Consider the following 16,757-nt stretch of genomic DNA (forward strand, 5'->3'; position numbering starts at 1 on the left):
CACCCAAAGAGATCATGACTGTACGTTATTCAACTTCAATATTTAAATAATCACCATTTTGTTACAGTGCACTAGAGCATACAACCTTTCCATTGAGAAGTGAAAGCATCGATCATTAACCAGCCCACATTTCAGGACGGTATACTTAAATGCGATGTGACTTTAAGCCTGATGTCTACGACTTTAAATCCCTTTCAGATTTCGATCGTTATTTTAGGGAGAACTTTGCCGCTATTATCGATTTTCTTTCAACAACAAGCATGCATCATTACCTCTGTTTTTATCTCATTTGTGATTTGTCTGACAAGTTGATTGTGACGTAGAAAATAGGATATACGTACGATAATGATAAGGACGACACGTAGTTCGAGAGTGGATCTCTATTGAGCACAGAGCCTGGATAATCATAGCGTTGTTAGCTTAACGAGAGAGAGAGAGAGAGAGAGAGAGAGAGAGAGAGAGAGAGAGAGGTTGTTCTTTCTCCATGCAAACGGAACTAGAGATATTCAACTNGGGGGGGGGTTACTAGAATCTGTTAGAATCACGAATCTCGTGATTCTATTTTAGGTAAATTCAACATCTACGTTTAAGGATGTATATATCTATAATATCTTCGGATATCAACAAAATATATTTAATTCTGTATTCTTATACATGTGTCATATTTATTTAATACTGTTATGAACACTTCTGGTAGATGTTCTGAAGCTATATGTGTCGGAGTGAACAAGCGGGAAGTGAAAGTACAGTGTGACGCTAACACCTGGTAATCCCAACAGTAGTTTACCCACACCTGTATGACCCGTATTTACAGACATAGGTGTGTGTCACCCCGGTATTTGACTGCTACGTCTCTTACTACCAGATACGACAAAGCTTAGTGCATAAAGGTCAATATTAGACATCATGTCGTATTACTGTATATGTACAAATAATGTAAGGTACAGTTTTCATGTATTTACATAAAGTTTGATAAGAATTATCATCAAATTTACATTGAATCTCTAACTAAATTCAACGTTTCTGTTGTTCTTTGTTTTTTTTTGATTATTTATGTATTTATTTATTTAAATTATATCGATTAGATGTAATATGTTTATTACTGTGAATACTAATTATATCAGTTATAAACGGGTGCTTAGTATATAGTATTGTATATGAGAACCATGCTATCGTTATTATTTGCTTTATTTACCTTTGTTAAAGGTCAGCATGAATTATCTGTTTTCATACTTGCTTGCATATTGGATAATACTATTTCATAGTTTGTATTCGAAATCTACACTGGGGCTGAAATTGAAATATTGCATTTTCAATGTATTCGAATTGCGATACCGCTGTCACGATATAAATTCAATCCTCTCGCTACATTCGTTGTTGTAGATATCGCCACACCTGTATACGATGACCTTTATATAATATAGGGTGCTCTACAGATGAAGTCTATTTATATTTTAATATCAAAGTCGGTGGACAAGCTTACGACAACATCCGCGTTCCAACTCTACCCATTTCTTCTCAGAATACTGACGTATCTTACTGACCCCGGGTGGTTTTAATGATCTGACTCAATATTCTCATCACGAAAGATCTTACATACGCTCCTTGATTGATTCGCAGAATCCTTAATCGGCCACTTGATAAGTTATAATTTATTCCTAGACAAATCCGGATTTGATGGTTCGTATCCGGATTGCTATTAGTATATAACCACTACTCTATTCTTCACTTTCATTCGTTTCATCGGGAAACAAGATTTCACAGCTTTCCTGCAAAATTCAGAGTTTAATTTTAGTTTTACTTCTGACAGAACATTCATCAAAAAGGCAACATGGTATTCAACCTATCTTGTATTTCGTTCGTTATGTTACTGGTAACGCTGTCATTAATAGATGTCCAGGGTCAAGGTCCATCGATCTGTACTGATTCGAGAATCATTCATAAATTCGTCACGCTTGATTACGATTGGCCAAACGACACAGCCAAAGAATCTGCGAACGCTAACGGGGTTTACATAGTGAACAATAACATTATCAGCGGCATGAAAGTATATGAAGACATTGTTTACGTCACGGTTCCGAGATGGCGGCTTGGCGTTCCGTCAACTTTGAACAAAGTCATTATGAGTAACGGCGAGTCCGTTTTACAGCCGTTTCCAAGCTGGGAGATGCAGACAATTGGAGACTGTCACGCTCTTCAGTATGTCCAGAGTATGGAAATTGACCCAAACACCGGCTGGATGTGGATCATTGACACCGGAAGAATTAATATCTTCGCCGCTGACGGAACAGCCGCACAAAACCTTTGTCCTGCTAAAATAATAGTGTACGACATTAAAAACTCGGTTGAAGTAACGCGTTATGAATTCCCTAACGATGTTGCTGACCGGCAAACAACTTTCTTGAATGACATAGTTATCCACTATGTCAACGAAGAATCCCGATACGCATACATTTCTGATGCCCTAGCCTTCCGAATGGTAGTTTACGACCGGATACAGAACACGTCTCACTATTTCTCGCACCCAGCATCTATGGTTCCAGAGCCCGGAAACGGAAATATCACCATATTGGGAGAAACCTTAGCTGTGTCTGCTGGTATCAATGGGATGGCGCTATCACATGATATGCAGTACATATATTACGGCCCTGTTTCCGGTTTTAGTATGTATCAAGTGGCTACGAGCGTCGCGTCACAACCTGGAGGAGACTTCGCCGGATCTGTCCGAAAAGTTGGAAACAAACCATCGCAAGCAGCAGGTATGGCTTACAGTAAAAATGAATACCTGTATTTCCCTGCTCTCGGTGAAAACGCCATTTACAGGTGGGACATAAAGTTAGACATGATGCTACAGAATACTGACATCACAAATGTCGAGATGAAAGCGTTGACCAGGGTTCTCCAGGATGACCAGTGCATGGTGTTTGTGGACATTTTGAACTTTAACAATGACCAGTCATTGTGGTTTTCTGTTAACAAGCTCAATAAGTTTCTCCTGACTTCCATGGATTTCACCGGAAACAGTGGCGCTAATGTGCTGATCTGGAAGGTCCCAATCGGAGACTCCGGCTACCTTGACCGTAGAACAACGCCAGTCGACCCTCCTGTCACAGGTGACGGCTGCAATGGCGCTGGTATCATTTCCGGTCCAGGTTTTTTTGTGTACTCGATACTTACATTCCTCATGTCAATGTTTTTCACACGGCTATTTTAATTTTGCATTTTGTGTGTCATTGTCTGTTTAGGGTGTGGTGTTAAATGTTCCCTACTAAAGAAATTGTATGGTGTAAGGAAGGCGTGTCATAAGATAAAAAGCGTGTAAAGCAGGCTGTAATCAGAAAAAATAAGAGTGGTTGTGTTTAAGTTTTGAAATGTAAAAATTTGATTTGAAAACATTTAATATTCATTTTATGAAATCCTTTACCTTTCCATCATTGAATTGTTATCGTTGTTTAAATATTTGTAAATATGTTAAGTTTGTGTAGTTATGTTGACGAAATGATAGCATTCTAAATTAATTTGTCCCTTTTGCTGTCATTTTCAGTTCGTTGATTTCCATGCTTATAAAATAGAATATTACTCAATCGTAAGTTATAAGATATCTTGTATAGTCATTGTTCAGTGCAAAATTCAATTATAAACATTTTCATGTTAAATGTTTTCATGTTTTTGTTCGATAATCATTCGCAAGGATGCGTTCATAAGAGTTATATTTACATACTCTGGTGTTTTTTTTACTTTTATAAATATGTGATATTCTTTGTACACATTTGAAATAAAATTTACATATAATAAATCTATTGCGATAAATTTGATTAAAGTTGTGAAAATTTGAAAACTATTTGTTTGTTATTTTCTTATCAGTTTTAATTCGTTTAAATTTGCTGATTTGTAGGTCTTGATCGAAGGACGTTTGCCTAATGGGAATGTCATGTTAGATGAACATCGCTGCAATTGGTTTCAAAGCTAGATTTCTAAAAATAAACATGCCATTACTTTACGTATATATTCATTATTTGCTTGCTGAATCATGATCAGCTTCCGGTACACCTGCTTAAGTCGACATGTTTACCTTTTACAATATATAAACAAACAAACAAATTGACTTACGGACGGTTTGATATAGACAATAAGTCTAGCAATAAAGTATCATCTGAAGAGATATCGACTAACCGGATCATGTTTGACCCTCTATGAGCCATTCCAATCAGCCAGCAGATTCGCGCAGTACTGTTTATAAGCCTATTTTTAATTGGTTCTGCAAATGAGTTACGGCGTCAGCATCAAAGTTTCTATTATACTACATGTATATGAATGATACGTAAGACAATCCTACTGAGTACTAGCACATAAAGAACACTCTCTTGCTTCCATTCACATGAAATGTCTTATTGTCAGAACCTTTTTGTAAAAGTTTTGAATCTGGTTATTGCACTTGAATGATCGTATAGCGCAAAGCTATGGTCCGATGACGAAGGTACGATTATGACGTTACAGTTGTGTAACCGCACTAAGCTCCACAAATAACGTACATGCACAGTGCGTACATACGAACATCGTCCGCAAATAGTGCGCACAATCGTGTGATTCAACAATCGTTCGTTCCGTTATGCGTTTCTGCCCGCATTGATGTGAATTCGGTGTACAATGGTGTAGTATTAATTTCATTGTATATAATCACCATCGCACCATCGTATTCCTGGCAGCGGTATAATGGCACTAAACGAATTCCATATATCTATTACTATAAAAAAGGCACAGCCCCTTACCAATGAAAAAAAGCCATACGGTTACCATACACAGGTTTAACTATGTGACATCTACGAGAAAGAGGGTCTTTTCTTCCCAAATGATACCAATAACATTTTAAATAAATACTTAAATTTAGATAAAACCCAATAAATACTTTATTAAGCAAAGCGTTATAAATACCAACTGTGTAAAACATCGATATGCGTCATCTGTTGATGAGAAGATTAAACAATACTGAAAATATCACAATAAAACTAATCCGAGTATTAACATTTTCCGTAAGCGAAACAGCAGCGTTACATAAGTCTTTATCAGTACAACACGATTTCTCAATACAACCACGTGACGAAAACATGTCACGTGTGCAGTTAATGAAATCGTTTTTATTCAGGCAGTCCCATGCGCATCCACGAACCGTAGACTTGTACTTCCGGTTATCAGTTGTGCTATACATTTCGAAGAAGATTTTCTGTAAATGAAATAGAAGTGTGTTAATGTTTAATACTTGATAAACCTATGATATAAGTTAAGAATGTCAAAATGCACCAAAATCGATAGTTAAATGCAAGCTGATTGGCAGTTCGACCAAAATTGACCCACTTATTAGCTCCAAAACAATCTATCAAAAAGTTCAGCTTTACTCAGAATTGATTATTATTTAACAATACAAGATAATTGGAAAAATTGGAAATATGACTGGGTAAAAGACACTGGGTAAAAGAGCTGTACATAAAGCGGTGTACTTTTTGCTAATCAATTAATAAACCTTTTACTCCAAATAAATTCCGACGCATCCAGACTCCGATACTCGTTGTTTTTATAACATCAATGTTGATCATTTCACAGTCATTTCACAGTGTCATAATAGTTCGTGTTAAACATAGTTCTTTCACTACGGACCGTTATTTTAAGTTTATTTTAAGTGTCGTTATATTAAATTAAACACACCTGACAGTGTTGACCGACTTCACAACTCCTCTCTTCCGCCTTGTAGTTCCCACCTGGGTCCTTGTCACAATCATCGGCTATACAGTGCCAGCACTTCAGTGACCACACACAATCTACAACAAACAATGGTGAAGTATGCATAACATTTGTACGCATATACATGTTTTGATTTGCAAGCGTGGGCAACACGTGACTTTCGAATTCTAAAATCGACAAAATTTCATTGATCTCCTCCTCAATTTTCCTAGAAGTTTAATCAATCTTTAAATAAACACATCATAGAGAATCGAATTTGATCTGCCGTTTCCATCAAAAGTAGATGAAATCATTAATTTGAAATTTAACCCTCGCGAGTATGAACTGAATACGAAACCGCGAAATATTGACCCCACGAATTTAAAGCGCTCTACAGTACTTGTACGATGTAATTGTAATATATGACACTATAATAAACAAAATTGACTTGACTTGAAATGAAACATAATGGAAAAAACTAAATAGAACTTGAGAGATAATGAGTATTTTTACATTAAAGATTTGGTGAAGAAAGTTTGAAAGTGAAATAATTTTCACATATGGCATGATTGTAGAATATGCCAAAATTCACAAATGACCGAGACCGAATCAGTTTACTTTGTATGTCTATACAGATATATCACTACAATACTTATCATGAATATTACAAATAAAGAATCGTAGGTGTTGTGTAAGAGACAAGTTGATACTACATTGACACTATATTTTCTGACAACCATCGTACATGCGGGAATAAAATTGAACTATACCGACAAATGTTGACGAGAGTACCTCTTAACAGTCTGGGACATTGTTATCTGTGATGTTGTTCTATAAGTTAAAATTCTAAAAGTGCAGTTATGAATTATTGACAAATTCGCCTACGCCTTTGCATATAGCATGCGATGTTATGTATTTTCCTTTCAAACATAAAAAAACATCGTCTCCATCCCAGGTTCAATCTTAGCTATACATGTACCACTGTCACTTGGGTTTCTCGAACAGAAAATCATTTTTTATGTGTCAGTATAGTGTTGACAGATGAACAGGCCACTTACGGGCCACCTTTAAGTGTCATTCCGCTGAGTGTCATAACCTGGTGATATTTTATTCTTTATTAGCCAGAAGCCATAAAGCTTAACGGTACATACATATATACATATACTGTTCTCTAAAAACAAAATTAGATGTGACAGGAGAGTGACATCACATTATGCATGAAACAATGTTCAATACTTAATATACAACAAATTACAGTGATGAAACATCAAAATACATAAAATTAAATCTTAAATATAAATATTTTCCTGAATTATTTATAATAAGAAGTTGTTTTAATTTGAAAATGAACTGTGGTCTGTGAGGGTATTATTTGATTAATCTGTGCCTAAAATCGCTATAAAATTGACAAATCAAAAAAGTATGAACCTCGTCTGCTATATCTCCCAAACTACCTTGGGTACAAATCCTGTTTCTGCGTATGAAATTATTATGTCTTCCAATTTCTACATTTAACCTGGAAACGGTAGCATGATACTCCCTCCGGACACATTATACTGACAACGGGCTTACCCGTCCCTACCACCGTTCATTCAAAGCTAAATGTCGGGCAGAGGGCAGCAAGTATCGGTCAGGGGATAGAATATAAAACCTTCATCGATTGGGCGAACTCTCAACACCAAAGCAAAGTAAGTGGTGGTATAAGGAAAAAGTAGTTATTAGGATACAATATAAAGATCTCAAATGTTGTAATGTGTGAGTAGATATAATCTGTCGCTTTTTGTGCTTACTTTCCCAATGTAGATGTAACTAAAGTAAATCCCTAAATTTGCTTGAGGTTTCTTTAATAGTCGCTTTTGTGATATAATGTAGTGGGTTATAGTAAGTATATTCTTGTCTTAATCCCCAAACTACATTGTTAAACACAGATTATCACGCGCACTAACTTTATTTTTAATAATTAAATTTGTTGTTTGTTTTAATTACACAATAAATTGAAGGCAAATAAGATTATAGGCAAATTACGTCATTGAGAAATAAGTTTAACTTAAGAACAGTATATACAGAAGCCAACACTACTCTCCTCAGTTTCATCAGCTGGTTTGAATAATCACGAACTTTTTTTTTTTTTTTTTTTTTTTTAAATCTGTTGACAAAAATGAATGTTCATGTAGCAAAATATTAATTTCTCAGTTGTGCATTGTAACTACACCTGAAGAAGTGTTCATATTGTTTAACAAGACACTCTTTATATTTTCTACGGGTTTAGATTATTTCCACTCTTGCTAATTTAAGGTTATGGTCACATAAGCTGAATTAAGTATAAAGCATTCTCTTTTGTGTATTGAGTATCAGAAACTGTTTTTCTGGTGTGTGTTTGAAGATTTGTTTTTTGTGTAACATACCACATGTTGCATTCCCGGCATGTTCAAAACATGTACTAAATAAAACTTGATACACGAAAACGAAAAGTCAAAACAGGCTGTACCACATATAATAAGCTATAAATACATTTTATTAGGGGATATTTCAAGAAGATGTTCAATTTTTTATTTCGCTTGTTTCCCATGCATGCATATCTGCAGATGGTCCGTGTAATTGTATATGGTAAAATCGGCTTTGATGCCGTGTAATAACGCCAATAAAACGAAAATACAGCAGTTTATATCAGTTTAATGCCTGCCTGTGACATTTTTGAGAGGAAAGCCTCGCAATAAAATGAAGTATTGTTTACCGATTATTCAAAACAACAACGACGAAAACAACGTCTTGGATACCGGTCATTTTGCCTTCCCTAAATGTTTTGAATTATATCGGTTAACTATTTATTCACTTTATTCAATTTTACAGTGCCAAGATGGAGGGAAAGAGAAAAAAACCATATAAGGGTATTTGTTTGCTTTGTTTGGGGTTAAACGTCATCATTACAACTAGGGTCATACGAGGACGATAACAAAGAGAAGAAAAGGAATATATCCCTAGAGTTGTAATGATGGCGTCAGATTAACTTTGAGTGCCCTAATGTCTTTGTTAAATACGAGACCATGGGTCAATCAGACAATTCGATAGTGTGAATTTCCAAACCCTTGGAAACCTAAATTTCACTACAAGGTAACACTAGGAAATTATATCAATATTATATTTTTATGTTTATTCACTTTATCTATCACTATTGTTGTTATTTTTAAAGACATCATGTTTTAATACAGTTAAAGTAAAAGAAACCTTTTATCTACTATGGTATATAATGTTGTATGTTGAAGTACAAAATCCAGAGAGCGTGTTAGGTACGGGCTGTCCCAATCACCTGCACTCTGGATTGGAACTTGTGATAGTTTGTTCTAATTTATCGGAATATTCCGTATTATAACTGTTCTTAACAAAAGTATGATATTATGTCTATTTGTGTTTACATTAAGATGATTGATACCTGCTATTTAACTATATGTTTGTATACTGTGTAACTATATCTTGTACGATGTAATTGTGATATAAGACACCATAATAAACAAAAGTATGATATTATGTCTATTTATGTTTACATTAAGATGATTGATACCTGCTATTTAACTATATGTTTGTATACTGTGTAACTATATCTTGTACGATGTAATTGTGATATAAGACACCATAATAAACAAAATTGACTTGACTTGTCTGTATTTATGATAAGACTTCTCTCCTCAGCTTTATGTCTTACTATTTTAAATCATCTGATACTGATCTCAGAACATCAGTAAGGTTTACTTTCTTCCTCACTTGTAACAAACCCTCCTCCTCTGATTATGGAGTACCAGACCTGTTTAAACTATTAATATTGTTCTAGTAAGATGTGTCTTTTTTCTACAAATTTACTACAGCAATGCAGCAAGGTTATCTACCGGAAAGGATTTAATCTACACTAGTATATTGTTACGGCCAGCAGCATAATATGATTATGAAATTAGAGATGTCAGTGTATTTTGATAGTTATGTGGATGTTACAGGTTATTTTCGTATAGGCTGCCTAGTTTCTATTGTTTTCTTTATCTTTTTATACGAACTATCGATGTCTGGTTTTGTCCTCATGTGCTTTCACTCTGGTACATATTTTTTGTATTGAAACCAAATTATGCTTTTATTCTTATGCGGTTACGTTTTTATTATGTGTTGATGATTTATGTTATATAAGTATTAAACCTATCTAAACTGATCGTGTCCAAATATGATATTTAATTGATGAAATGTGGATGTGATCTAATCGATGTGTCAAATATATTATCTAATGTCTTGTAGTTGTAGCTAGATATCATTTTAATGGTGTGTTGTAGATATTATTTGATTGATGTTACACATTTTCATTGTTTTATTTATGTACCGTATATATTATTTGATATATGTACGGTCGAAAATATTATTTAATTGGTTCACCGTTCTTTATATTAAGGTGAAGTACTCTATATATTATGTAGGCAAACTAATGCATACATTTTTTACAGGATACCACAGATGTTACTGAGAATAAATCTATGTGGTATAACGTATTACGCATTGTATATCATGGATCGTATTTTATACTTGAGACGCTTGACTAACAGACAAATATAATCTGTTTAACCCTTTCACCACTGTAGACCATAATGGATTCATCCAGATCAATGCATGGTAGAGTCTAATAAAGTTGCATAGGGGTGAAAAGGTTAAGACCATCCTCCTTTTACAAGGCTCCTCATGAATACGATAGCCTCTACACACTCCAATTAAAGTTCCAATCTTTATGTCCTGCCCATCATGGTATACATAATACGTCTGTATTTACAACTGTCGTTTATCGTTTCTTTATGGACGGTATTATCTGAACAAAGGTAATAAGACAGACCTGCGAATGTGAAGTGGATCCTTCCCTCGAGGTGTAGGTTATTTAAAGTCTAGCAGGTTTACGCAAAAAGGCTTATATCTATGTAATTTGGAGAATGGGTTAAACTGACAATACTTTGAAAAAAGTTATCAACTGTGTGTTCAACGCTTAACAATCGTTACCAGGTTCTAACTTTGATCCTTTTTAGTATCTCATTTTTTTGTTATATGTTTTTGAACTTTTGATCTGACGTTGCATTAGATACATGTGTACTTTAGGGTATCAACTACTATTTATGTTATAATGTTATTGTTATAAAGCTAACCATACCTTGCACAACTTTGCGGCCTTGTTATACACAAAACAAATATCGACCGTGCCTATTTATAAATATTTAACAATGATCACTTTTATGTGTCAAATACTATGAGAGAAATTAACAGATATCTGGTTACCAAAATCTCATTTTAAAATATCGCAGATTAACAACTACTGTTTTTGATCTGGCACCGACATTCATATTTTTTTCTTTAGAGATAAATACAGGTACAGGCATCTGTATACGGCATTCATTTATTTAAATACAATAATTGAGATGAACGCTCCACGACATTTATGGATTTATTCAAGGTTATTGGAAAAATCGTTCAATTATATTTTCGATAGCATTTGTATTGAGAGAAATGCAACTCAACGTTGTTTTGCATTTTGTTTAGAATCAAGGATACTAAAAATTTGGTTTATTCGTAATTGATCCTAATGAATCACAACAGACCTAAGAAAATTAAGCAGCTATGTGATTAATTTCACCAGGTACGTTATCAGAAAGGAAAGAAAGAATATTATGTTTTAAGCATCCACAATGAGACACATTATAATATCTACGCACGGATGACCCCCCCCCCCCGTTTTGTTTTTGCTCACATCACAGCAGTGGCAGTTGAAAGCCTTTGTCGAGTGACTGTGGACTAAAACTAACTTTCTATCACACAGTGACAATGTAAACATAACTATTAGCTCACGGTACAGTGATAAGTTAATTAACCTAGTTACTACCCTTCCAGAAAACGACACAACAGTACTCCCCCTGTTATCACTCTGCAAGTGACGTAGCAGCGATAACTAACTGACGAAGGGCCAGCAAAGTCAACAGATAATTACAAGGAAGAGATCATAAAACAGCCCTTTTGACGTTATATTTGAAAGAAGTCGATATTTCGTAAGGAATGGGTATACATATGTAAGTAAAATCACTTTTGACTGGCCCTGGACATTAACAATCTCTTCCTGATCATGGGACCAGGTTCGTGATTTATTTTTTTGAATTCTAAGTGGATGTTTATTTTATTTATTTTGGAAGTACCCTAAAAATGTAAATATCAAATTTGACATTTAGTTTTGAAAATTATTTGATTGATGAAACGAGTCCAGAACATCAATCGGAACATACATGACAAACAAGCGGTAACATTTGTATCGAACCTCAACAGGATATACCGGGCAAAAACAACGATAACACATGAACGGTGCACTAAATAGAACGTCATGCAGGCCGAAACAACGGTAACACATGAACGGTGCACCAAATAGAACGTCATGCAGGCCGAAACAACGGTAACACATGTAAGATACATAAAAAAAGGTTATGCAGGGAAAAACAGAAAGAACAAATGTACGGTAAACCAAACAATACGTCACGAAGGGCGATATAACGATAACACACATACGATACACCAAACAGAACGCAATACAGGGAAACACAACAATAGCAAATGAACGGCAAACCAAAGCAAAGCAAGACAAAGATTACTTAGCAATGATCTGTACTGAAACGTTAATGACAACCAAATACCAGCAATGCTAGTTACCAACAGTTCACATGTTAGCCACATAACATTCAATAATACCAGCATTACGAGATACCTGTACCAATATAACGAGATATTTAATGACTTTTAACTACCAAAAGCTATTGGCAAGAACCCTCTTGCCACGCTAGAATTACACATGTAAATCAAACCATATGGGGGAAAAGGTGTTATACATCCTTGTTCACTGTATGCGCCTGGATTGCAAAAAATAAACGGAAGGTAAAAAGCTGCAGGGCTTAAGTAGATTTATTACTCGTTCATACATGAATTTAAAGTACGACCGTGAATTCAATTTCAGATACATGGATTATTTGAAATGTCAAATTTATTTTATAAAATGTAACCGTACCATATCAACGTTGCAGAGAAACACACACACCACATAAACAAACGATACTACATCATGAGGCCGACATCTTAGCGACATAGACATAGACATAGACAGTGCTGAACTTCTGGTGGTGAGAAAGTCGCTTATAGCCTTAGTGAGATGTCAGAAAAGTTAATTCTACAATAAGCACAAGTATCAGATTGGCGTCGATTGCAACAAACATTTTAGTACAAACAGTTCAAGTTAATATGGCGTTCCTGTGACACGAAACAACGATTCGTCATAACATCATCTTCAAGAGTTTCTGCAAATCGTTCCTTGTTGTCAAGTGGCCGTAAAAAGTTATTTTCAGACACGGACTCACGATTTTATGGATCAAAGAGAGCGCACAATAAGGAAAACACTTAGAGCTAATAACACTAAAATCCTGCTGCAGAGACATGTGTGATGAATTCTAAATACGTTGTTGTTTCTATCTCGAAATATCACCAGTGTTTAAAATACTAGTTGTTAAACCACTAAATGCTCGTTTTATTGAACTGAAATAGTCCAACCTGCTTCAGAAACGACCTGTATTATGCGACCATCTGTATTAGGAGACCACCTGTATAAATAGATCACTTATATGTATTGATATACGACCTGTACAGAAGGGCCACTTGTTTTGATATACGACCTGTATTGAGAGACAACCTGTTTTGAGATACGACCTGAATTAAGAGACGGCATGTATTGAGAGACCACCTGTATTAAGATACCACTTATATTAAGATACCACTTGTATTTAGAGGTCACCTGTATTGGTTACGACCTATATTAACATACCACCTGTATTGAAAGACCACATGTATCAAGAGACCATCTGTATTGAGGGGCCACCTGTATTGAGATACGACCTGTATTGAGAGACCACATGTATTGTGAGACCACCTGTATTGATAAACGACCTGCATTAAGAGACCATCTGTATTGAGAGACCACTTGTATTATGAGACCACCTGTATTGATAAACGACCTGTTTTAAGAGACCATCTGTATTGAGAGACCACATGTATTATGAGACCATTTTTATGGAGATACGACCTGTATTGAGAGACCACCCGTTTGAGAAACCACCTGCATTTAGATACGACCTGTATTAAGAAACCACCTATATTGAGAAACCACCAATATTGAGAGACCACCTGTAATAAGAGACCACTTGTATTAAGAGACCACTTGTATTGAGATCGACCTGTGTTGAGAAACGACCTGTATTGAGATACGACCTGTATTGAGAGACCACCTATAGTGAGAGACAGCCTGGTTTGATAGACTACCTGTATTAAGAGATAATTTGTATTGAGGGACCACCTGAATTGAGAGACCACCTAAATTCAGAGACCACCTGTATTCGAATATCACTTTTGAAACTTCCTATCGCAGTTATTTACTACTAATGAACCTGAATCAAGAGACCACCTGAGTAAGGATACCACTTTATTTGTTCCCCAAAGGTGTTATCTGAACACTAGTTGAATTGTACCACTAGTCAGTTTGTCGCTTGAACGACGTATTCGTGAGAATGTTTATAGGTGAAATAAATGCAATATTTGACACACAATGTTTCTACAGTGTGCTATAGGGAGAAATTAATCTTTATGTCAAATTAGTTTATACAACATTGCATGACATGGAGAATATATTGACTATCATGGTATTCCGTCTTTGCGTATTGCAGAGTTATCTTCCCTTGTGAGCAGGTATTGATTGTTACGGCATTGGTTTGTGTGTTAAATTACGTCGTTTTCTCAAAAATTGATGACGTTACTCTCACCAACAAATGACGTAACAATCAATACCTGCTCAAAAGAGCAGAAATCTCTGCAATACGCAAAGACGGAATTGTCAACCGTGTTTATTAAGTGGACCACCAACTTCGAAATCCTGGGTTTCCTTCTCAAAAGACAAATGTACCCTACACCCTTGGAATATATTCTGACAAGGCGCTGTACAAGTCATCTTGCAGCGTTATATTACAGATGAAACGAGTTGATTCTGCACGGAAACAGTTGAAAAAGTCTGTGATATCTTTGATACAAAATATAATAAACTGTATTGCAGCATAACGAGAGCTTCGGTGTATAAGCTTAGCGATCCATATGTATTTTAAAATTTCGTAAAACAATCAAATCACTTCTCTTGAGCATTCAATTCTGTCATGGTATATTCCAAGGGTACAGCGAGGATATATTTACCTAAAGCGGAAGGTTTGGATTTCAAAATGGTTAAATTCGAAGAAAAGATAATATTTTTCCTTATTCACAGTCAGCCCTGGTTAAAAGGTGCTGCAAAGGGTAGATCAATAAAGACCAAGAGATACAAATAGACTTATATACTTATATATATATATGTAGATGTTTGAAGTGAAAGTTATATAGTCAGTTGGTTGCTGTAGACAGTTGGGCTCTTCGGTCATTATAATGAACATTGTTCTCATATGAGCAAAGAGGAATTTTGACATTCATTCTTTTCGAATAGTAGGCAATTATGGACTACCATACCAAGGCCGTTTTCTGAACTGTATATCAGGTGATAGCATCAGGAGCGTTCAGACAAAGCATTACATGTATCCTATGCATTACTGTTGATAACCTCATAAAGCTATAAACATTGGCTCTATCGCAAAGGTTTGGTCATCGGTCACGTAGCTTTTGTCTTAATTGCTGTCTAGTAGGGTGGGTTTGTTGAACCAGGCATAGTTTGTAGTGACTTTTATGCGGATGGCGACAGATGTTAATTATATGAATTTTAATTGATATATTTTACAAACGGTCCCTTTTTTAAGGATAGTCCTAATATTTAAAATGTTTATACATTAAGGACGAAGTTCAGAACATTTACCGGTGGTTTTCCAAACTGCACTTTTACTAACAAACGTAAAAGCTTAAGTAAAGGAATGTTGGTGCAACAGGAGCAACTGAATGGTCACTAAGAATGACAGCCTGTATTCGTAAAATAATATTCAACAGCAATTTCAACGTAAATGTTTTTTTGAAGAAAGTTTTTCGGGTAAGCTGTCAATGCAACGACCACGTTAATGATGAAATACTGATAAGCCAGGGTCACGTGTCTCAGTCTAGTGGACAGCCGAGTAACCAACACCTCCTTATCACAGTTAATTAAAACATATCTCAAGTGAGGCACACTATACAGGTCAACTGTCATGCTGGGCGGCAGAATCGACAGGATCATTAAGAATGTATGTGTCATTGCAGGCAAAACACTAAAAAAATCCACTGTAGTTTTTCGTAATTTTGTAAAATCCCCAATTTGTGTTTTTATAAATCTTTGGTGGGATTGGGCCTGTGAACTAACGCTGTTCAGGTACCTCAGTTGGTCTGAGAGACTGTATTGTGATTGGCTGTCGTATTCGAATCTCAGTCTAAGAACACTTATTGATTAAAAATCAACGAATTTTAAGAATTGATAAAAGCACATCAAGACATTGGTTCTTTTCGAAAATGATTTATTAGAGCTATAAAGGCCGGGATTTTTTTGTTAATGCATAGTGGGTTTTTTTCCAGTGAGACTGGGATTCCTATGTCTTGCTCCGCTGCTGTGATGAAAACCTGTGATTTTGTTATCTCCGTGTGATTTGATAGCATATATGGCCTTGGAAACGTTGAGGGACTATTTTATCGATAACAAGGAGACACAGTGTATTTAGTTCTTGTTACTCGTATTTGCCTTTGCATTAAATGTTCCCGACCTTCACAACCGTTATTTTATTTTGTCTTATGAAAGTGAATCTGTATATGGACAAAAACACACATGATGGTTTTAAATACTGTACACGTTGGTAGTGCGATAAGGTGAACAACTCCACGTTGTAAGACTCATGAACAAACAAAAGATTACAGAACCAAATCATCAATAGAGATAGGTGATTCCGGTCTGGGCAAATCTTTTTTATATTTCACAGATAAAAAATAAACTACATGTATATCTTCCCCGGAAAGAT

The 16,757-nt window shown here is 35.4% G+C and overlaps 2 protein-coding genes across 2 annotated transcripts in view; one reads left to right on the forward strand and one right to left on the reverse strand.

Annotated features, from left to right (window-relative positions):
* The first annotated feature begins 1,724 nt into the window (after positions 1-1,724).
* LOC110457110 (protein yellow-like) lies at positions 1,725-3,851 on the forward strand. The gene has a single exon (XM_021508212.1). The coding sequence runs from the start codon at positions 1,832-1,834 to the stop codon at positions 3,212-3,214; it is 1,383 nt and encodes a 460-aa protein (XP_021363887.1). The 5' UTR covers positions 1,725-1,831; the 3' UTR covers positions 3,215-3,851.
* A 1,050-nt stretch (positions 3,852-4,901) lies between these two features.
* Positions 4,902-16,757, reverse strand: part of LOC110457086 — a 37,730-nt gene continuing 25,874 nt past the window's right edge. Inside the window, exons 2-3 of the mRNA XM_021508186.1 lie at positions 5,701-5,813; positions 4,902-5,221 (exon numbers count right to left, since the gene is read on the reverse strand). Of these exons, the coding sequence (XP_021363861.1) occupies positions 4,958-5,221; positions 5,701-5,813 (377 nt within the window). The 3' untranslated portion in view covers positions 4,902-4,957. The remainder of the gene's footprint in view (positions 5,222-5,700; positions 5,814-16,757) is intronic.

Source organism: Mizuhopecten yessoensis, unplaced genomic scaffold (genome assembly GCF_002113885.1).
Source record: "Mizuhopecten yessoensis strain PY_sf001 unplaced genomic scaffold, ASM211388v2 scaffold9023, whole genome shotgun sequence".
Classification (NCBI taxonomy): domain Eukaryota; kingdom Metazoa; phylum Mollusca; class Bivalvia; order Pectinida; family Pectinidae; genus Mizuhopecten; species Mizuhopecten yessoensis.

Bases quoted from the DNA above. Each gene is read 5' to 3' on its own strand.
- LOC110457110 (XM_021508212.1), top strand. From the start codon at position 1,832: ATGGTATTCAACCTATCTTGTATTTCGTTCGTTATGTTACTGGTAACG.